Source organism: Dermochelys coriacea, chromosome 8 (genome assembly GCF_009764565.3).
Source record: "Dermochelys coriacea isolate rDerCor1 chromosome 8, rDerCor1.pri.v4, whole genome shotgun sequence".
Lineage (NCBI taxonomy): Eukaryota > Metazoa > Chordata > Testudines > Dermochelyidae > Dermochelys > Dermochelys coriacea.
In genome coordinates, this window is record NC_050075.1 from 285056 (window position 1) to 306638 (window position 21583).

At 44.7% G+C, this 21583-nt stretch overlaps 1 protein-coding gene and 1 long non-coding RNA gene across 10 annotated transcripts; one reads left to right on the forward strand and one right to left on the reverse strand.

The window, feature by feature from the left end:
- Positions 1-765: 765 nt before the first annotated feature.
- On the reverse strand, positions 766-18345 carry LOC119860329 (C-terminal-binding protein 2). 9 transcript variants are annotated; one of them, XM_038413911.2, is made up of 10 exons: positions 18167-18345; positions 17588-17715; positions 15983-16137; positions 15722-15866; positions 13044-13250; positions 12156-12370; positions 11103-11233; positions 10825-10952; positions 10133-10253; positions 766-1160 (listed from the first exon to the last, which is right to left on the reverse strand). In XM_038413911.2, exons 2-10 carry the CDS (start codon positions 17634-17636, stop codon positions 941-943), a joined length of 1371 nt encoding a protein of 456 aa, XP_038269839.1. In that variant the 5' UTR covers positions 17637-17715; positions 18167-18345; the 3' UTR covers positions 766-940. The 9 variants fall into 9 exon arrangements, with proteins under 9 accessions (XP_038269839.1, XP_038269836.1, XP_038269842.1 ...); XM_038413908.2 differs by lacking the exon at positions 18167-18345 and adding an exon at positions 17942-18159; XM_038413912.2 differs by lacking the exon at positions 766-1160 and adding an exon at positions 5465-8934.
- Positions 18346-18380: 35 nt separating this feature from the next.
- Positions 18381-21126, forward strand: LOC122461282. The gene is made up of 2 exons (XR_006283173.1): positions 18381-19443; positions 20061-21126. It is a non-coding gene; the product is annotated as an uncharacterized LOC122461282 (long non-coding RNA).
- The last annotated feature ends 457 nt before the right edge of the window (positions 21127-21583 follow it).

Here is a 21583-nt window from a genome sequence, read left to right on the forward strand (position 1 = left end):
GATGGCAAACATTTCTTTATGCTAGTTCTGTCAGCAGCAAAAACCAGGAGTTGCCAACTGTTGCAATTTTAATCAGAAGTCTCGCAGTTTTAGATGTGTTTCTTATGATCTCCAATTTCTACCACTCATACTCACAATTTTTGGCCTTAATCAAAATGCCCATTTTTCCCATCACTTCAACAGGATTGAAATTACAGGCTGACCTCAGTAAAGATGGCCACCATTTTTCTCTAATCTTTTAATGTTATATGGGAAAGTGAAGCCATCACTACCCATTGCTCCCAGTGAAACTGGAGATTGGCTGCCAACTTCCCTGAGAGTTCCACGGTCAAGAAATTGTGAAGATGGGAATGTGGGGTGTACGCAAGGGAACGTACAAGGCAGGAAGGAGATCAAGGGATTATAGGGGAATGTGGGGTAGGGGATGTTAAAGAGCTGATAGTATGGGAGACGGAGGGGCACAGGGGAATGTTAGAGCAGGTAGTGGGAGAGGAGAATGTGATGAAACATTGGAGAGAAAATATGAGTGGGACAGGAAACCTTGTAAAGCAAGGAGAGAGTCAGCATAGTGCCATAAGGGTGTATGTGTGTAGAGATAGTTTGGGATTAGAAGAGGGTGAATCCCCTTTCCCCAGAAGTCATCTGGAGGTCACATTTGAGTATACATTAATGTTGGATTTTAAACCTGAAATGATCACACAGAAGTTGGGGGTGGGCAGCTTTTTCCTAAAATCTCAGAAATCAGAAGGCAAATTAAAAACAATATTAAAACAATCACATGATTTATTGGAGTCTGAATCATGATTTGTCAACATTTGGAGTTGGAAGTACTATAAATTATTGACTACAAGGTGTTGACAGCGTAGCACTAAACTGGGATGATTCTGGGATCTTACATACATAATTTATCTATGTATTCATAAAGGCATTTACTTTGGTATTAAGGCATTGATGTCATCTCATGATAAGCTTTTGTTTCCCTACAGCCCTCTTGTAGAATACTGCAAGGCACAATCCCATCTCCTCTAGTTTTCAACATACATGGGAGACTTCTACAGGAGAATGCGAGATGCTTTGGACTCCTATGCCAATAGGCAGATGGCACGCATCTCTTTTTCCTGCAGATGTCGTTAGCGTCATCACATTGGATAATGTAGTGCCTAGAAGAGATAAACAAAGTGATGAATATCAGCCACTTCACCCCACATCAGAACAAGGAGCTGATAGCAAGAGGAAAACACTTAAGTGGAGCTGGACAGGACAGTAATCTCATCTTCTGTTGAGGGCAATACACTGTCTCAGGGTGATATTGCTCCCGCTTACATGCTTCCAGTGTGTCTACACTACAGCAGCATAGCTACGGCTCTTTCAACCTAGTCACATCTATGCTAGGTAAGGTCAACCATGAGAACAACCATAGTGGGTCAGATCAATGGTCCATCTAGTCCAGTAGTGTGTCTCTGACAATGGTCAGTGCCAGATACTTTGGAGGAAAGGAACAGACCAGGGCAATTTCAAGAGAGCCATCATGTCTTCCAGTCCCACCATCTGGTATTTAGGGACACCCAGAACATGTGATTATATCCCTGACCATCTTGGCTAATAGCCATTGATAGACTTATCCTTCATGAATTTATCTAAGTCTTTTTTGACCTCAGTTTTACTTTTGGCCTTCACAGCACCCCCTGACAAGAAGTTCCACAGGTTGACTATATTATGTGAAGAAATACATCCTTTTGTTTGTTTTAAGCCTAGACAATTGCACTCCACCCTCTTAGCTGAATCACTGTGATCTACACTTTTGTCTTCTCCAAGTTAGTTTGTTGCAGTTTAGCATACTTCAGGGGGATTGTGAAGGCCATACAAAAACTCCACCTTGTACAACATGCTTCAGGCATTATTTAGGGGAAAACCCACCTACTAGAGAGCACATCATACCATTCTCTGCTCCCTCCACTGGCTGCCTATTTGATTCCGTAAGCACTTGACAAGGTCTCTGGGCAAAGGGAAAATACTAGGCATGTTATTGCTTTTTATTGCTTCTTTGTGAAGCAATAAACAGTAAGGCAGGTTGAAAAGCAAGTGGGCATAATTTATCATACAGAAAGTTAAACTGGAAAACAAAGAGATCAAAAGGGTTCTTGCGTGTTTTTTTTTAAAACAGAAAAAAAGTTTTTCTTCTAGATGTTTTGTCTGCCCTGGAAAACTCCAGACAACTGAAGAACTGATAGGTTTATTATATTAGAACTACCACAGACATTATACATCATTAATTGCAAGAACAATTATTCAATCTGTTTCAAACACTTTTGTTGTAACATATTTAACTTAAAAATTTGGGGGAAAGAACTGTTTTTAAAAAATTCAACATTGACCATGCCAACCGCTAAGGCTGAAAAAGCTCCTAATGAATGATTGAGTCATTCAAGGAATCCTCCAACAAAACAAGGGAAAGGGGGAGGAATTTTTTTTTCCCATTTGAAAACACCTTTCAGGACATCTTTATATATCATAAAGCAGCAAGAAATCACAAAACCCTTGATATATTTCTGCTTTGCAAATCATCTTTAAGGGCCTAAATGGTCCAAGGATTAGCTATATTGGTAAACACCCCTCTGTTCTAAACACCAAGACAGCTGTGTGCAAAGCAAAGCTGGTGGAACCCAAGGTGAATCTTTTGGGAGCAAGCTCACCAAATGGGATCACAACCAGCTGACCCTTGAGTGTCTTCAGATCTTCTATCCTCAGTAAGGCAGGTTGAAAAGCAAGTGGGCATAATTTATCATACAGAAAGTTAAACTGGAAAACAAACAAACAAAAAAGCAGCTGATGGAAAAGGCAGGAGTAGAAAACTAGGGTCCTTTATATAAAACTGGAAAACACACAAAAAACACAACAAAGATTATTTGAGGTCTGGAAAACATACTGTACAATGAGAGACTTAAGGAGCTCAATCCGTCTCAAATAGAAGGATAAGAGGCAACTTGGTCACAGTTAAGTATCTAACCAAGGAGAAGATATTCAATATTATAAGGCCCTTTAATTTAATGAAAAAAGGCATAATGAAATCCAATCATTGAAACTTGAAGCTAGAAAACTTCAGCTGGAAAGAATTATAGTTTCTTTTTTCCTACTACAACATTAAATAAGGAAGAAAAGCCTCCAAACAACAGGATCAAACAGTTCATATACACAGTCCTTGGGAATAGCACTGTGGGTCTTAACAAAATTAAGAAACTGGGTATTATTTTCATTTGGATACTTCAGCCATTACAACTGGATAGGGACTCTCAAAGATGGTGGGGCCAGTTGGAGTTTCCATGGATACAAAATCAGGCCGCATAGTTTATCAGCTATTTAGTGGAAGAAAAGTTAGGAACTCTTTTGAAAGAGCCTTTCCAGAATCCGTGACAAAGTGTTGCCATAGATGCCTACGTTAATATTTTGTTCAGGCAGTTTATCAGAGATCTATATTTCATGTCTGTTCAAATGCTCATCTTCTTTGAAGACATGGTCCATGGGAAGTTTGAAGTTAAACTAACCCATCTGAACTGACCATAATAAAGCATTTTTTTAAAAAAAATAATAATAAGGTAGATGTATTCTCTATACCATTTTACAAATTGTTCAGCAATTAGATATTTTTCCATCATTGGGAATTTTATTCAGTTTTAATTTCCACAGATCTTTTGTAGGTCATCTCTAAGTTTCTCTGAAGCATTAAACTCTGCAAGACAACAAAACACAGAGAACGTAGGTCAGTCTAGTGTTGTCTGCTTACTTGATTATGGCAAAGGCCCCAGATAGATGAATCTTTGTCCTTAACACTACTAATTTCCATTGGAGCCATTTTCTTCAGGAATATCCTGCAGCTTTCACTTTCTTGCAGAGGGTTTTCTCTGCTAATGAGATCTTGACATGGCATGTAGCTAGCTCTCCTCTCAACTATATAAATGGTTTATTCCAGCATATATGTCATAATTTATGCAAATAGCCTGACACCAACAGAGATGTTGTCATTTTTAAGGGGTACAAGATCCCTTGTGCAAGAGCTTTGGTCAAAGCCACAGATAAAAGCTGAACCCAGTGCTTCTCTAGGCTCAGGTTTTATCTGTGGCTTTGACTAAGACACATGATGTCATGCTGGATCCCATTTTTTTGCCTTAACAGGCATGGCACTTCTTTAGCTCAACATTTTATCATAGCTAGACTAAAGTATCCATTTCCATTACAGCAAGGGAATTCTTATACTTGACAGACATAAAAAATCATTACTGGTATGTACCTTTTGCCCTCATGCTGCTCCACATCCTCTTCAAAATGCAGCAGCTACACTTTTACACAGGTTTGACTTTCTGTACTCTGTTACAATTTTACTAAGGGTCCCATTCTTAATGGGATTCAGACAGATAGTGCACTTAAATGCATTAGCATTAATGAAAGATGCCATCTTGACAGCCCTGGAGCAAAGTCTTATGTTTAATCCCTTGAATTCAGAGAATATTGGCAATGTGAGCTTTTCTAGTGTCCCCAAGGTAAGTTTTGAGGTACCATATATCAGAGAGGGAAAGTAAATCTTTAGGCCCATTTCTTGGTTTCTCTACTCAGATTATTAGTAATGCCAATAATGAAGTAAAAATTCAGCTACCCACCGTCTTTCAGAGGGTGCTAATATTTGTTCCCTTTTCAAACAGAAAAACAAAAATTACCATGCTGAATCAGATCAGTGGTCCAGCTAAACCAGTAGGCCATCTCTGACAGAGGCCAGTACCCAGATCCTTCAAAGGTGCAAGACACCCTACAACAAACAATTATGGTATAAGCCACTACCCACCTCCATTAGTGGTGGTTTTATGCCCTGAAACACAAAGGTTTATAGACCTTACTGAAAAAAAATCTAAGGTAACAGTGGATTCTCTTAACCACATAAACGTCTAATCATTTTTTGAATCCTGCAAAGCTCTGGACTTTAATTATATCTTGTGACCGTGAGTTCCACAGGTTGATTTTGCCTTGTGGAAGTAACTATTCACTTTTTTCAAGTATAATCTTATTCTTGTATTATAAGGAAGGGTAAATAAGAGTGCCCAATTCACATGGTTCACCTTTAACCCACCTCTGGAGTTAAAAGACCCTTCCTCCCATTGCCACATCTTCACAGTCCCCCTCACATCCTTTAATCATGGAGGGTCTGGTACCAGTATAGAAAAAAAGGCCATTAGCAGGTCCCTCCTGATTTCACGCCCTCATCCTCCTTACTTTAAATTCTGTCTTCCACAAAATATCAAGGAAACAAACCACTTGCCACAGTAACATAGTCTAGGGAATGACAGAGTTTGGGAAAATTCCTTGGGAAATAAGGTGCTTAAAAAGTGGGACTGATGCAGCCATTGTTGCATATTGATTTCCCAGCCTTAGTATACACTAGGCCTGGTGCCACCCCCACCACCAAACAGCAGCCACGCAAGTTGGAGAACTTTATTAAAATATATCCAAGAAATAAACATTTCTAACAAGATCCAGGAGAGAATGAAGTGAGAGACATCTGTACAGGGAACATTGATATAAAGGTTTGTTTACATGCTTTATTTTAAAATGTTTCACAGTTTAGTCATTCTCTACAAAAATATATTTCTGAAACTTTGAATCCTCTATAAAAAAGCTGGTCAGCAGCAGTGAACCCAACAAGCAAAATGTACCTTAGGACAGAGCGAGCACCTCCTATAAGCAGATCAGTGTGACCAGGGCACTCCTGCCTCACCCTGGAATAGAAGGTTTTTGTTCTTTGGGATTAAGCTCCATACTCATTTTGAAAGAAGGCAATTTAAGAAAAACAAACATTTTCCTTCTATCCCTCCAAGCTGCATAAAACCTGGGACGGGGGCTGTGGATCAGTATAACACAGAGAACTTGACATCCTGGTGAGGGGAACATGACTGAGCCCCTTTCTTGATAATGACCAGTCCCAGGCTAAACAATTACTAAGCACATGAATCTGGGGTATAACTGGAATAGTTCACCAGCAACTGGAGAGCTCTTCCTTGGCATTAGGGGAGGATTCAGCTTGATTTTAGCTAAAAAAAAAAAAATCTTACATTTGTATCTTCATTATGGCAGGTCTGACCAAACTGGCACTCGTTTTCATTTCCAAATGCAGGTCTATGGGGCACTGGCTATAATGGAACCAGTATCCTCAGGGCTAATGCTTAAGTTGAGTTTATCAGCATCCAGAACTGCAGCTAGCAGGCCTCACATTTCTAGATATGTATTCCTAGTACACCAATCACCATGGTATCTAGGCACCAAATACAAGAATTAAGATGCTTAGTATCATTTCAAGTGAAATCATCTTCTCCACTCCTCCCTCAGGGAGGTTTTACTGGATAGATCTTCAGAGATACTTGTGAATTAAAAAAAAATGCTGGCTCTTAAGTGTCTTGCATTTCACTCTAGAAGAGACAAGATGAACGGATCCTGTGTTTGGAAATCCCACACCTGAGACCGCTTTAACCAAAAATTATCTTCCTTCCTGGATCTTTACACACAAGGCAGTAGTTTCAGCAGCAAGTTGAGAAAATAATAATTAGGGATAGAAAAACCAGTCTAATATAGTAATTACATTTACGATCAGCTCTCTGAATCCTTAAAGGAATCTTTCTTCCCACTTGTCCTGCATGCCTATTAGGAAAGCAGCTTTCTAAATTATAGCCTTGTTGAGTTTTTAGATTTAAGAGTAGATTAGCAAATTGTTGAAGGGAAAAGAGAAAATGATACTTTCACCTCCAATTAAAAAACCTGAGCTGCAGGTTTGCTCAAAGGCTTCTCATCCTCATGACACATGCCTACCACTAATCCCACCTACTGTGCCCCCTTCTAAAATCCTGAAAAACCATGAAGGTATGTGAATTTTAAAACTGAATCAGCCTCATCCAGAGCACAGGACCCGAATGCCTGCATCAACCTTAGCAAACAGCCAAATTCATCTTCAAAATTAAAAACCATACAACTCCGAAGAATTGAATCACATCCACTAGTACTAGATAGTCATCCAGTCCAAGTGAAAGTCCAAAAGGGAAAGGGAAAATTGAAGAGTTCCACTCATTGCAAATACTCCTTCCTCCCTGGCCCCTTTATCCCAAATAAAAAAGTCACTCCAAGATGTCAGCACTAGTCTACAAAATAAACCAGTACTTGCCAACAGGATTGATTTAAAAACTAGAAAAGAATAAGAAAGCCTCAGAACTTATTTGAGAAGTTCTACAGCTTCATTCAGTTCCCTAAACTCTAAACAATTATCTAAATTTGGTGGTTTCCTCTGCTCCCCACCCAATTTCCAGACTCCCTTCTTCAGAAACAACAGACAGTCTGTTTCTCAGCAGACAACAAAAACATCTGCCCCTTCCTTTATCGGTTATATGCACAGGCTGTTCAGCTTCCACACCCCCAGCAAGACTCCTGGAGGGCACCTACTTTGAAGTACCTGAGCAACAGGAATAAAACATGAATTGTAGTCCAAAACAGTGGTCAGCTTTTAGACCATCTAGAAATACTGAAGCATGTAAAACCCAACAAGGGAGCAGAATTACTTTGTGTGGGCCCAGGAGGATATAAATAGGAGTAATGTGATTAAATGAAAAAAAATGTAGGATGAATATTAGGAAAATCTTCCTGTCATGGAGTCTAGTAAGCTGAAGAATCATCTCTCCCAAGACAATGGCAGATGCACCAAGGGGCATTTAACATTGGACTAAGCCGTGAAGAGAACAATCCTCTCTGGCCTTGGGGGATGGGCTAACTGGGACCTACATCTCTTCTCCAATTTCTAGGATTCTAGTAAACATTTCTCTTGTGGATAAACTGCATTAGCAGCATGTGAGGTACAGGCATATACAGGATCAGCAATAACAGCTTCACAATGCTTTAATTTCTGCTGCCTCCCAGTGCAAATTTCTACACTTCTGCATTCCTTCCTTCCATTTCTCAGCTGGGCACAGATTCCAGGGACTTTCCTAAATCTTCATGACCATCTCAGGAGACATTACATCTGAGTGATTTACTTTAATCCTCCCAAAGTATTTTATGAGTCAGTTTGTTGGAAGTCTCAGATTCATTCTTGCTCTTGTGCTCATGCCCAGCACTAACATTACTAGAGCAAAACTTCACACTGTCTATTTGCAGCAACCCTGGCTATGCCTGTGCTCAGAGGCACCTGGGTCGGACAAGCAAGGCAGTGCACAGCACTGGGCATGGACTTTCTTTCTCCTGCAATACAGTACACCTGATTATATGCCTAACTTCTCTTCATTTTACTAGTCTTGCTTGAACACTCCCCCATCACCTGTGCTTCCAGAGACTGCAAGTGAGACTCTTGAAAATCTGCATCAAGTTTGGTATTGGAGGCACTGGGAACCCTCCCTGTTCAGCCAGCTCCTGTTCTGGTGCATTCAAGCCCATGAGAGTGCCTTCCTGTGAAACATAACAGAGGCAGGGTCATGGGACACTACATGTTAAACTAATTTTCAAAGGGGAGGCAAGGTCACTGCTCCTGCCGCAGACAAGGAAAAAGATTCACCAAGAGATTAAAACTAAATTGGTTATAAAATATTTGTTGAAAGGCAAGAGCTAATGTTTGCCAGTAATGAAATGCATTCTCCTGTCCTGTGTGAACAGGAAACAGTCTCAGTGGGGTGTTAGAAAAGGTCCTAGCAGGGAGCTCTCCCCCTACTTTTTCTGCTGCCAGAGGAGAAGGGAGAGAGAAGATGCTATTGGTCAGTGGGGATTTCTCTGTCTGGGTCCTGTTTGCTCGTCTCTCCTGGGGAAGGGGTACGTGGTGCAGAGTGAGACACAGAGGGCATCCCGTGAGCTACAATCCCCTCCACAACCGCTGGCTCCGGCAGCCCAGGGGCTGCTACTCCCACTACTCCTGGAGGAAACCTGAAACCAACAGAAAACGTGGAGATTACATGCCTGTCTAAGGAAGAGTACTGCAAAGGGAAAGGACAACAAAGCTGTGCCCACACCCACATGTGCTGAATTGGCTATCGCAGCTCAGAGGAAATGCAAATCACGATGCTGCACTGAGCAAACATCTCCAAACAAAACTGCTCTGAGCTAGGACTACAGTAAATGCTGTCGGGACTAAATGAGCCCAGTTATGTGTTGATTCAAATGGCACCTATTCCCAGACAGCCACCAGCTTGGGGATTAAGGGCAAAGATGGCCGCAGGGTCACACTAAACACACAAAAAGAAAAGGAGTACTTGTGGCACCTTAGAGACTAACAAATTTATTTGAGCATAAGCTTTCGTGAGCTACAGCTCACTTCATTCTATGAAGTGAGCTATAGCTCATGAAAGCTTATGCTCAAATAAATTTGTTAGTCTCCAAGGTGCCACAAGTACTCCTTTTCTTTTTGCGAATACAGACTAACATGGCTGCTACTCTGAAACTAAACACACAGAAAATTTTGAGACAGATCTTGTCTCTACTAGAGAGAAGAGAATGCCTGACAGCCCATTCACACACCCTGAATGGCTAGAAATTCTCAATATATACAAGAGGTTGCAGTTCTCCAAGAGGAACGTGCTGCTGGATACACCTCCCTGGTCTGTGATAAAAAGAGATTAGCAACTTCTTAGCAAACTTTTACAGTCCAATCGTGGGGTGAAGGAAAGAGTGCCTTATGCAGACAATAATTCCATGCTGGGGTGCAGAACTTCATCATTCCCAGGAGGCAGATCCCTTTTCATGGACCCACCAGGGTACCACATACCAAGGGGTTTCTCTAGCACTTAGCCTTTCAAAATCCTTGCAAGAGAACTGGTGCCCAGAAGGTGCATTAAATGATCAGTAGAATCCTGAATTCCCAGAGCTGATACAGACTATCACTCTAATTTCAGACAGGGAAGCTTAGTGCTTATGGGCCAGCTACAGAAGCGAGGCTGACAGATTTCTGAAGAAAACCTACCACCCATTCAGCTTGTAAGAAGAAATATGCTGCCAGGCAAGAGCAATTCTCAGGGTCCCAAAGAAAGGGCTCTACTCAGGATGCTGGGGTCTTTATGTAAAAGATAAGCACGTGCGTAAATGACCTGCACATTAAGCAAGAGCTCAGAGGGCCTGCTTCTCTCACCTGTAAGCCGCAGCTCCATTGAGTTCTGGGTGGACAGCTGCAGGATCAATACTTGGCCACTGAGCAGCTAACAGCAAATACTCCTTATTAACACAGTTCCTCAAAGTATCAGGTATGTGACCTGTGGTGACACCAAGAAGGGCAGAGGATAGCAAGAGACAAATAGGAAGTGAAAATGCCCAAATATTTTCACATGAAAGCAGCAAGAAAGGGACCCAACAGCCTCTCCCACCTCAGTACCATAGGACAGAGGTGGGGAGAGATCCAAATCAAGATCCTACACACACACGAGACACTGCACACACACACGAGACACTGCACACACACACTCCCAAGAGAAAATGGGTGCACAGTGCAGCCATCAGTGAAACCATTCTTTGGGGGAGGAATGAGATGCCAGACCCCCGGAGGAAAGGGGAATATGACATCAGTACTGATCACATACAACTTGGGGCAGAAAGAGTAAAGAATCTCTCTCTATCATTAGCTATGACTCTCTCATAAGTCAAAGACAACCAGTGACTTGTATTCCAGCTCCAGAAATGAGTCAGTGAGCACCATCCCAGCAGACCTAGCTTTAACAAAACAGTCAGCAGTTACTGTTCCATAGTCCTGACTCAGGAAACCAATGAATAACTCCCATCCCCGCAGCAGCTGCAGAGCACCAGGGCAGACCTGGCCTCCCCAGTTACCTGTGATAGCTCTGCGGATCTCTTTAGCTGCATCTTCCCTGGACTCAATGGAAGCCTGCTCACTGTACCAGGCTGTGTGAGGGGTGCAGATCACATTGGGAGCATCTTTTAGGGGCCCCTGAGCAAAGCTGTGATGGAAAAACAAACATATGGTTTCTGCTGGAAAGTGAAATTCCCTGTCTGTCCTCCCAGGTGTAACCATGACCCAACTGAAACCAGAGAATTATCCAGTGCAGAAGAGCCATAGGATGGCAGTGGGTATGTGGCTCCGGTGTTACCTGAAGGGTTCAGACTCGTGCACATCAAGTGCTGTTCCTCTGATTCTCCCCTCCTTCAAGGCTTGTGCCAAGGCCTTCTCATCTACTAGCCCTCCACGGGCTGTGTTCACCAGAAAGCAGCCATGGCGCATCTGGAGAGGGGAAAAAAAAAGTGTTTGAGAACTCTTGCCTTCCTGTGGAGCCTGGAGGAGACTTCTCAAAAAGAGCAGGAACCTAACTCTCCACCTTGGTGTCCCTAGCCTCTGTTTGCCAGAAGCTGGGAATGAGCGACAGTGAATGGATCACTTGATGATTACCTGTTCTGTTCATTCCCTCTGGGTCACCTGGCACTGGCCACCTTTGGTCTGATTCAGTAGGGCCATTCTTATGTTCTTATATAACTTGCAAAGCTTAGGAAAAGTCAGGCTCTCTCAGAGCCAACTGGGGAGAAGAATACTTGCTAGTTGGGGATATAGAACTAACTTCTAAACACAGGAAGGGGGAAAAGGAGCTCATCGGTTTCCCACCCTAAAAACCCGTACTTCTTTTAGTGAAGTACTTGAGCAACTGATCAGTGCAAACAAGATTCACAATTGCAGAAAACTGGACTGATTTATTCAGGGGGTGCTCAATCCCAGGAAAGCATTGAAAGGCATCAGCAGAGTGGCAGGAGGAGAGCCTGAGACCAGCTTACCTCGGGGTGCTATGGGTTGGGATCAGGGGGGCATTATCAGAACTGTGTGAAGGCGCTTACACAGCCTCGGACCGAATCACTCCTGGCTCTACCAAACATTATCAGTTACTCATTTTAAATGTAATTTGAAACTAAACCTAAAACATTCTTTATAAATGAAATTATTCAAAGACAGTCAAATCATATTCTTCTCCTAAGAACAAATTTTGCACAGCACAAAGCCCAGGCACCCCAATGCATCCACTCCCAGCCTCCGAAGAAAGCAGGAGCCACACAGCAGAGGTAGCAGGATTCACATGCTATCAGCCTCTGTGGAAGCAGCAGTTTGTGTTCATTCATTTCCCAAGTGCTTTGTGGGGAAACCAAGCTTCTGGCTGCACCTGTTTAATAGTGAAGTCATTGATGAGGTGATGATTATGTTCATTCAGACTGCAGTGCAATGTGATGCAATCACTGTGCATTAGCAGGTCCTGCAGAGTTCCTATTCGCTGTAACCCCAGGGATCGCTCCACGCCATCTGGTAGATACGGATCATAGAAAATCACGTTGAAGCCAAAGGGCTTGGCTCTGAGGGCTACTGCCTGCCCAACTCGGCCTTCAAAAGAGAAAACATACTCATGTCAAACACAACGCAACACAAGCACAACACAAAGCTGCTAGGGGACTGGAATACGGATAAGAGTCATTCCTAAGACTCAAGGGTTCTGTAGCTCTTCAAGGAAATGACAAAGCAGATAGTGGTCATTTATATGGTTCTATGTTGCTCCCGTGATGAGAATTAGCTTTCACCCATGCTACAGCACCCAACAGCACTCAGCCCATTAGAGAAACATAAAGAGCTCCCCACGCCAGGTCTGGATCTCGATCCACAGGCTCAGACAGACAGACAGACTGGGGAACAGGTGACCTGACTTAAGTGCTTCAGGAACCATCTGGTATCGAACACACAGAAAGCTCCCAACACTATGGCTAGCATACACAGTGACAGAACTACCACTGGAAGGGACCATGTGAAGCTTACAGTTTTTCTAATCATTGGAACATGAGAAAATAAGAGGTCTTACTACCATGACTATTGCCCAGCTTCTGGGGGCAGCAGCATTGCACTCTAGGGCACTGGGTGGTATATATTAGAAGTCTGATATTTATAGAAGTTAGCTAGAGTGTTTCACTGGTTAGCAGCCACTGAGAGAGTATCTATTCCTGAGGCTAAGTGTGACAGAAGCTTTCAGAGCTCCCTTTTCAGCATAACAGTCACCATTTCTTACCAAGGCCAATGATGCCCAAGGTCTCACCACGGATACGCACGGCACCTCCAGCCACCTCTCGAATTTGCTCCATGCTTGAGGCTCGGTTTCCTTCCCGCATAGCCTGATGAAGCCAAGTAACCCGGCGATACAGATTCAAGATGTGACAGAGGGTAGAATCAGCAGTCTCCTCCACAGAGGAGGAGGGGATGTTGCATACTGCAATGCCTAGAAAGAGGAAGTACAAATGAGATTCCCAGCACTGCCTATAGCACCTCTGCTGCAAACTCTCCTCATACAACACAATGGCTAGAAGACAGCAATAGTCCTGGAGCATGGGACTAAGGTCGCACATGGCACCAACCCGAGCATCCAAGTTTCAGAATCCAGCCTTGTATTGAGATGGAGAAGTTCCCCGCAGTCTTTTAACCTCCAGGAAAGCTTCCTAAGTTGCCTTGCTTCTAAAAGACCATTAGACTGCACCACCACCGCCACCACAGAAACATGGCAAAATCAGAGAGCTGAGCTGTACAAATAGCACAGGAAGCAGCGTCTAGACTGTCCATGGCCAAGGATGCAACCCAGAGGTTCCTGAGGAATTAACTAGCAGACTGTAGAAGCAGAGATAGCTGAACTCTTCCAGACCTCATGCACCAGATGCTCAAGGCCAGGCTGAAAGCGTAGGTTTCCCCAGCAGCTGCAACCACAAGGTAACGAAGTCATTAAACACACAGTGGGAACCCACAGGAATCCTTCTCAAAATCCATTTGAAACAACGGTTACTTAAGTTACCACTATCAACTGTTGTATACAGCAACACAGACCCGCTCAAAATACCATAGGCAAGAACAATCAATTAAGATCTAGTTTCAGAGTAGCAGCCATGTTAGTCTGTATCCACGAAAAGGAGTCCTTGTAGCACCTTAGGCCACGTCTATACTACCCACCAGATTGGCGGGTAGTGATCGATCTATCAGGGATCGATTTATCGTGTCTAGTGTAGACGCAATAAAATCGATCCCCGATCGCTCTGCCGTCGACTTCGGAACTCCACCAGGGCGAGAGGTGGAAGCAGAGTTGACGGGGGAGCAGCAGCCGTCGATCCCGCACCGCGAGGACGCAAAGTAAGTGATTCTAAGTCGATCTAAGATACATCGACTTCAGCTACGCTATTCTCGTAGCTGAAGTTGCGAATCTTAGATCGATACCCCCCCCCCCACCCGTGTAGACCAGGCCTTAGAGACTAACAAATTTATTTGAGCATAAGCTTTCGTGGGCTACAGCTCACTTCATCGGATTCATAGGGTAGAACATATAGTAAGAAGATTTTATATACACACACATATAAATATACACACACACACACAACATGAAAAGGTGGAGTAAGCAGCTAATTAAGATAAGCTATTATAAGCAGGAGAAAAAAGCTTTTGTAGTGATAATCAAAATGGCCCGTTTAGACAGTTGACAAGAAGGTGTGAGGATACTTAACATGGGGAAATAGATTCAATATGTGTAACGACCCAGCCACTCCCAGTCTCTATTCAAACTCAAGTTAATGGTATCTAGTTTGCATATTAATTCAAGCTCAGCAGTTTCAATGCTAAGGGAGTTAAGGTCCTGAAAGATTCATTGCTCCCAGAAAGCAAGGAAATGTGAAAACACTGTAGAGAATCCGAGATATATTCCGAGTAATCCACCACAAGAAGGGATTGGATGCAGTGGCCTTCTTGGAATGATAGTTGGCTAAACTGCTACATACTGGCTTCTGTTAGGTCTCCCTGGCTTGAGAGGGCTCTTAGGATCCCAAGGAAGGGCCAACATCTCCAGAGAATTTTTCAGCAAACAAAATCCTTTAAGTAGCCAGGAAAAGAAAATCATGCCCAATGGGATGAAATTGCTTCTTCCGCAAAACTTAACCCTAGAATCTAGGAGCTTAGTTGGGAAAGGAAGCTTTTTTGGAGCCTTAGCCCACAGTATTTTGCCTTGACAAACGTAAAAGGACCTAAAAAGACAAAACAATAGCCCAACAGCTAACTAAAGACCAGGAAAGAAACCCAGGATGGAAGTGAAAGCACAGTTGATTCAGCATTGTACACACCTGTTGATTGAGCCTGTACTATAGAATAGAGATCCAAAAAATTAATTTGGATCCCTCCACAAGCAGTTGTAACAGCAATGGTTACACTCACTCAATCCCGAATATCTGACACTTTTACTCCATCCATTCCTTATGCAGTGCTCAGCCAGTATTTAGTTGCATATAAAGTTTATCGAAAAGCCATGTAGTGATTATTAAACATTTGAACTGAACTTGTCCAATAAGAAGTCAGTTCTTTCCTTGTGGTCTTTGTATTTGTGGTAAAGACCTGATTAAATCTAAACAGGTGCAAGACCTATTCACCTGTAAGTGTAGTATTCAAAGCTTATGTTTAGCCTTCCTTATGTCCAGGACTCGGGGATCTTCATGATCTCTAAATCTGAATGACCCCATTTTAACTCTCTTCTCAGGGCAGCTGCTATTTAACCTTTGAGTTCAAACATTCTATCTGCTATCTAAAGGAGCCCCACCCTAAACAACTCTCTATGAAATTCTTTTATGTGGGTATTGGCCAGCATGGGTATTGTCTCTCAAGAGACAAGCAAGAAAAGAAATGTGTGTTATATCCTCCTATACATCCACACTGTGGTCATCATACCTAATTCTGCAGCTGACTTAATGTCCACATTGTCATAGCCACTGCCAATACGCACAATGACCCGAAGGGCTTTGAACTTCTCTAGGTCCTGGCGGGACAAGGTGATGGTGTGGTACATCAAAGCTCCCACAGCTTCATTCAGCACCTACAAACACAAACAGAAAGCACACCAGCTTGAGAACCATTCCCTACTTCTGCAGCTCCATTGTGGCACAGAACTAGTCAGCTCCACCCCCACAAAGGCTCATTTACTCTCCCTACCTTCTCATGGATTTCCTGAGTTGACTGAGCATCACAGAAAGCCACTGTAGCAACATCCTTCAGGATTGGCATTTCCACAGTGCAATCCCTCCCATCTAGGAGTGCAACCAGTGGTCGGGCAGGCATTGGGCCATTCACAATAGGAGGCCGTATACCTACAGACAAAGACAACAGTGATCAGCTGTGCAGGAGAGAGGAACAAGTGAATTCTGGAGCCCATAAATAACATGAGCAAGGGGGTATACATAAGTCAGCACTGATCCAGCAGGGCACAAGAAGCTACACTCCCACAGTATAAAAAAGATTAAGGAAGAAAATGGTCAATGGGGATGTGAAAGGGTCAACAAGCTCAGAAGAAATGTAGGAAAATGAAGCCAGAGTAGAAATATCCAGACCTCTGGTGTGAAGAGGACAAAGCAGAAAGTTTTGAGCTAGGGCCCAGAATGAGCAGCCTCACCAGAAACAAGGTTCAGAGCATTGTATTAATAGTGCTGAATAAGAAAAAAACATGCACACGCAGAAGTGTAACAAGGGTTTCAATATTGTTACAGAATTCTTTTCCCAGAAATTTTCCTCAATTCATGTTATTAAAAAAAACCAAAAAGGGCCTCCTACCGATACGGTAGCCACCATATTCTGGATTAAGGAAATAAAAGATGAGGTCAACCAACATCAGGTTAACAGCAGGACCTGTTCTTCACAATTCTTTATGTCCCTAGCTGCTCACATTCTGCTTTCCCTCCTAGACCCTGGCTTGAAAGATACCCCTTTTTAGAGGGCTCCTAATAGGAACTTCATGCCTCATATTAGCAAAGACAGGAAGCACCAATTGAGAGCCAGAAGAGTGCAACCAGGGGGCTCTAAGGAACTGTTCCCTGCAGGAAAAGAAAATGGATAAGCAGCTGTCAACTTTATTTCAACTGTTTTAAAGATATTTCAGTTCATTATCCAACATTAGCCAACTCTCCCAGAGTTCAATGCTAGTGTTTGAATGACTTCTAGGGAGGATTGCTGTGCCAAGGCTGAAGGAGAGTTTCCTGCAGCAAGGAGGCAGGGCAATAATCACCCTAGAATACTAGCCCTACCTCAAGATGTCTCTCCAAGGAGAACTATGCCTCATCCCTAGCTTGCACTCCTAATACAACAGAGGATTTAGATATTGTTTCATAATAGTCACAGCCTCCACATTCTCAGCTCTGAATCTCACTGTGAAAATTTCTACTGCATCTTCTAAAGACTTTCAAAAATCTTCATTCACTGCAACAAGAACAAAAAAACAGGGCATTTTCTGGGAGATGAAAAGTGATGTGGTGTAAAGAGAATGTCCCAAATGTATCTTAATCTTAATCCCTTGGCTCTCTAGGCTGTAGCCTGCACAGAAGAGAAGTGAAAGCAGAGCACCTAGTTCCACAGGAGTCATTCCAGTTGTCCCTGCCTGTAGGAACTGAGTTTCAGGTTTACTCATCTCATCCAAACACCCTTTTCCAGAACAGAGCAGCGTCTGATGAAGTGAGCTGTAGCTCACGCAAGCTTATGCTCAAATAAATTTGTTAGTCTCTAAGGTGCCACAAGTACTCCTTTTCTTTTTAAGGGATAGAGGATTACCTTCACAGATCCGGTCCAGCCTCTGACGCTTCACTTTATGTCTGTCCATGAGACAAGCCAAGACTGACCTGAGCAGCCCTGAGGGGAGCCTCTGCACAGGATACTTGGCTCAGATTCCCTGAGCACTGCTGAAAAGAGATTGGCGATGATATTATGGTTATTCCTGAACTCCGGGCCCAGGCCATACACACCAGCGGCGGCACCTTGGATCCTAACCCCCGGGAGTCCCTTCAAGGCAGCTGGATGCGGAGCCGGAAAAAACCGTGGGCCCCTCCCCCACCCGAGCAAATCGCGCACAGCCCGGGCGCCAGCAACGGGCAGCGGAATCCCCCAGGACGGGACGCGGCTCCTCACCTCCCCCAGGTCCAGCCCCTCCTGCGGCCGGACTCCGCGCGCCAGAGGGGTCTGTGCTCAGGGAACCTGAGGGGCTTCACTACACGGACGTGCAGCGGCGGCAGGCCGCAGCGCGCTCCACCAGGCCGCCCCTCCCCCGCCTGTTTCCTTGGCCGGGCGGGGGACAGCGAGGCCTGCGGCGTCATAGCCGGCGGAGACTCGCTCCTCCCCACTGCCCATACTCACCGCCGGGCCCAGCTCCCGACTCCCAGTAGGAAGCGGAAGGGCCGGGCCGAGTCCGCGGCGAGCGAGGCCCCAGGCTCCCGTCCCTGGGCAGCGCCCCGTCCGGCCCGGCGCGGAACGGACCCCGCAGCCATAGAGACGCGTTGCAGAGCGCCGCTCGCTTCCGTTTCCTCTCTGCCAAAACAACATCCGGTTTCCGATCCCGCCAGCGAGCGCCCCGCCCCGCCGATGGCGAGCAAAGGAAGCGGACCGAGCTGCGGGGCAGCGCGCGGCTGGTGCTAGGAGCTGCGCACCGGGAGACGTGGGGCTGCAGGGCCGGCTCCAGTTTCAGCCCTTGCCGAGCTGTCACCGCGTTTGATCCTAGCGCACGGTCGGCGTGGAGCGGCTGCAGGAATCAGCCCCGCTCCGCAGCTGCTGGGGGCGGGCACTGGCCTCTGCGCCCCCGCCCCGGGTGCGGGTGCGCAGGGACGGGGCAGTAGCCCCAGCCCAGCGGCAGGAGTCGGCGCCGTCCCCTCAGCTACACATATTTCGCTGAAGCAACTTTTAACTTTTTCCTCATCTGGGCCAGGGCCGCTGTCCCGTCCGGGCCGCAGCGGCGCTGATGTCCTAAGCAGCGTTCTCGTCCGTGGGCGTGACGCTCCCGCCAGTATAGGGGGCTCGGCAGTTTCCGGAGTGTACATGCAACCGCTCGTTCTCTTCAATCAGATCCAGGTCACTAAAGTCCTGCTGGAAAAAAGTCCTCTGGCTGGCCAGGTGCCAGCTTCGATTTCTTGCCTCATCTTCCTCTTCCTCACTCAGCACTTGGCCATAGCTGCTGATGGGACTGAAGGGGCTTGCGGGTTGCAAGCCAAGAACCATAATGGAGCACCGCCTTCCTCAGACTTGTCTAAGAAACAGAGGCCTCCTGAGAACTGCTTTTGTCAACCAAACAAAGATTAGGAAGCTAGAACAGAGCCCTTCCTTCCAACAGTGCTAGCAAGGAGGATGAATGTGCCAGTGTTGTGAGATTTCCCTAGCATAGTACCAGGAAAGGCTCCCTGCCTGCAGTACTAGCTCCAGCCCCTAATTGCTCTGCTTCCTGGACTGTTATGGAACAGGAGCAGTCTGCAAGGTGTGCAATTACATGGCCCTGACAATCTTCCCTCTTGCCAGTCTGCAGTGATAGCAGATACAGATTTACACAAAGCCACCAGCACCTCTCTTCATCATCACCTGTTGGGATCAACTTCTGTATACAGAAGAGGACCAGCCATTTACATAGGACACAATTTCATCTGCAGGTTTCAGAGTAGCAGCTGTGTTAGTCTGTATTTGCAAAAAGAAAAGGAGTACTTGTGGCACCTTAGAGACTAAGAAAGAGGTTTTAGTTGGGGGCTGAAGGTGATGGCTAGTGGCGTTCTGTTATTTTCTTTGTTGGGCATGTCCTGTAGTAGGTGACAAAAAAACTTCAAAAACAGACTCCAATGAAAGATTGCTGAATTGGAATTAATTTGCAAACTGGATACAATTAACTTCTTGAATAGAGACTGGGAGTGGATGAATCATTACACAAAGTAAAACTATTTCCCCATGTTATTTCCCCACCCACCACCCCACTGTTCCTCAGATGTTCTTGTTAACTGCTGGAAATAGCCTACCTTGCTTGTCACCATGAAAGGTTTTCCTCCTCCCCCCCCCCCCGATGGCTCATCTTAAGTGATCACTCTCCTTACAGTGTGTATGATAAAACCCATTGTTTCATGTTCTCTCTGTGTGTATATAAATCTCCCCACTGTATTTTCCACCAAATGCATCCGATGAAGTGAGCTGTAGCTCACGAAAGCTTATGCTCTAATAAATTTGTTAGTCTCTAAGGTGCCACAAGTACTCCTTTTCTTTTTGCGAATTTCATCTGCAGTTACCTGTATAGGCTGAACATTAACAAGGATACAAACCCTCCTGACCCGATCATGACACTTGTTTACCTTTCATTGTATATTCAACAACCTAAAACAGTGTTTTTCTTCTGACTTTTTTCCTAACATTTGAAGTGTCAAGTCCTACCTTTTTACTTTGGGGAATTTTGGCATATTTTTTTCTGCAGGCCTAGCGGATTCTCCATCGTTGCACTCTGCATCAGGACTGGATATCTTTCTAAGATGCTATAGCTCAAACAGAAATTCTGGGCTTAATGCATTTATTGGGTGGAATCCTTTGGTCTGTATTGTTCAGGAGATCTGACTGAACGATAGTAATAGTTCCTTCCTGCCTTAAAAAAAAAAATCTACAAAAAAAACCAACAAACACCCCCCTCTCCAAAAAACCCTGGCTCCCCCTTCTACCTCACTCCTTCCACCCTACCTGGTTCATCTTGTAGAAGCCACGTCTGTGTGGTCAGGCAAAGGTTATGAAGGGAAATGCACAGAATCACCGCATCACAGGAAGGACAAAGACCCTCTCCTCTCAACATCCCTACAGACAGTAGCAGCACTAACAAGCTTCACCTCCAGATCTGGAAGCACTGAACAGATAGGGGACACCTCTGCAAAACTTATCACAGCACCCTGTGGAACAATAGACAGGATTACAGTGGATTTTTGCAGTGCCCAGTGGAGTTCCTGACCCACATGGTGTTCTGGCTGGAGTGAGTCCCCAGCCAGGCCCAATCATACAAGAGACCCTATTGAGTTAGCAAGTGCCCAGCCCCTGCCCAATGAGTAGATCCATTTCCTTGCTGCCACCTGAATGATAACATTGTAATCAGAGAGGAAAATACAGTGCACACACTAAAATAGGATCAAACACATACCTCTCCCCTAGCTCCTCTGTTCTGGTCTCTTTTCACTCCCCCCTACCTTAGTCTGCACAAACCACACAATTAGACACTTTTTGTGTCCTCCTCCCATGCATCTCCAAGCCTTTGTGGAGTCCTCACTGACCTAGTGCATCATCTCTGAACACTCCCCAACTGGACTAGAATAATAGAATATCAGTGTTGGAAGGGACCTCAGGATATCATCTAATCCAACCCCCTGCTTAAAGCAGGGCCAATCCCCAATTAAATCATCCAACAGATTTTTGCCCCATAACCTTAAATGGCGCCCTCAAGTATTGAACTCACAACCCTGGGTTAGGCAGGCCAATGCTCAAACCACTGAGCTATTTCCTCCCCCCACCTCTTCTCTAAATCCCACAGAGCCAATTCAGTCAAGGTGGAAGTGGTCTATTTCCAACAGTTGACAAGGGATGAATCTCAACAGAGGGGAAACTGAATTGGCCTCATAAGCAGTACAAAAAGTAATTTTCCCTCTGTTGGGATTCACCCCTTCTTGTCAACTGCTGGAAATAGACCACTTCCACCTTGACTGTATTGGCCCTGTGGGATTTAGAGACAGGACAGGTGGAGGAAATAGCTCCGTGGTTTGAGCATTGGCCTGCCAA

Excerpts from the sequence above, each read along its gene's own strand:
- LOC119860329 (XM_038413911.2), bottom strand. The coding sequence starts at position 17,636 with ATGGACAGACATAAAGTGAAGCGTCAGAGGCTGGACCGGATCTGTGAA. Across the intron at positions 13,251-15,721 it reads TAAGTCAGCTGCAGAATTAG|GCATTGCAGTATGCAACATC; the intron begins GTATGATGACCA and ends TCCTCTTTCTAG. Across the intron at positions 10,953-11,102 it reads CACGAGTCTGAACCCTTCAG|CTTTGCTCAGGGGCCCCTAA; the intron begins GTAACACCGGAG and ends TTTCCATCACAG.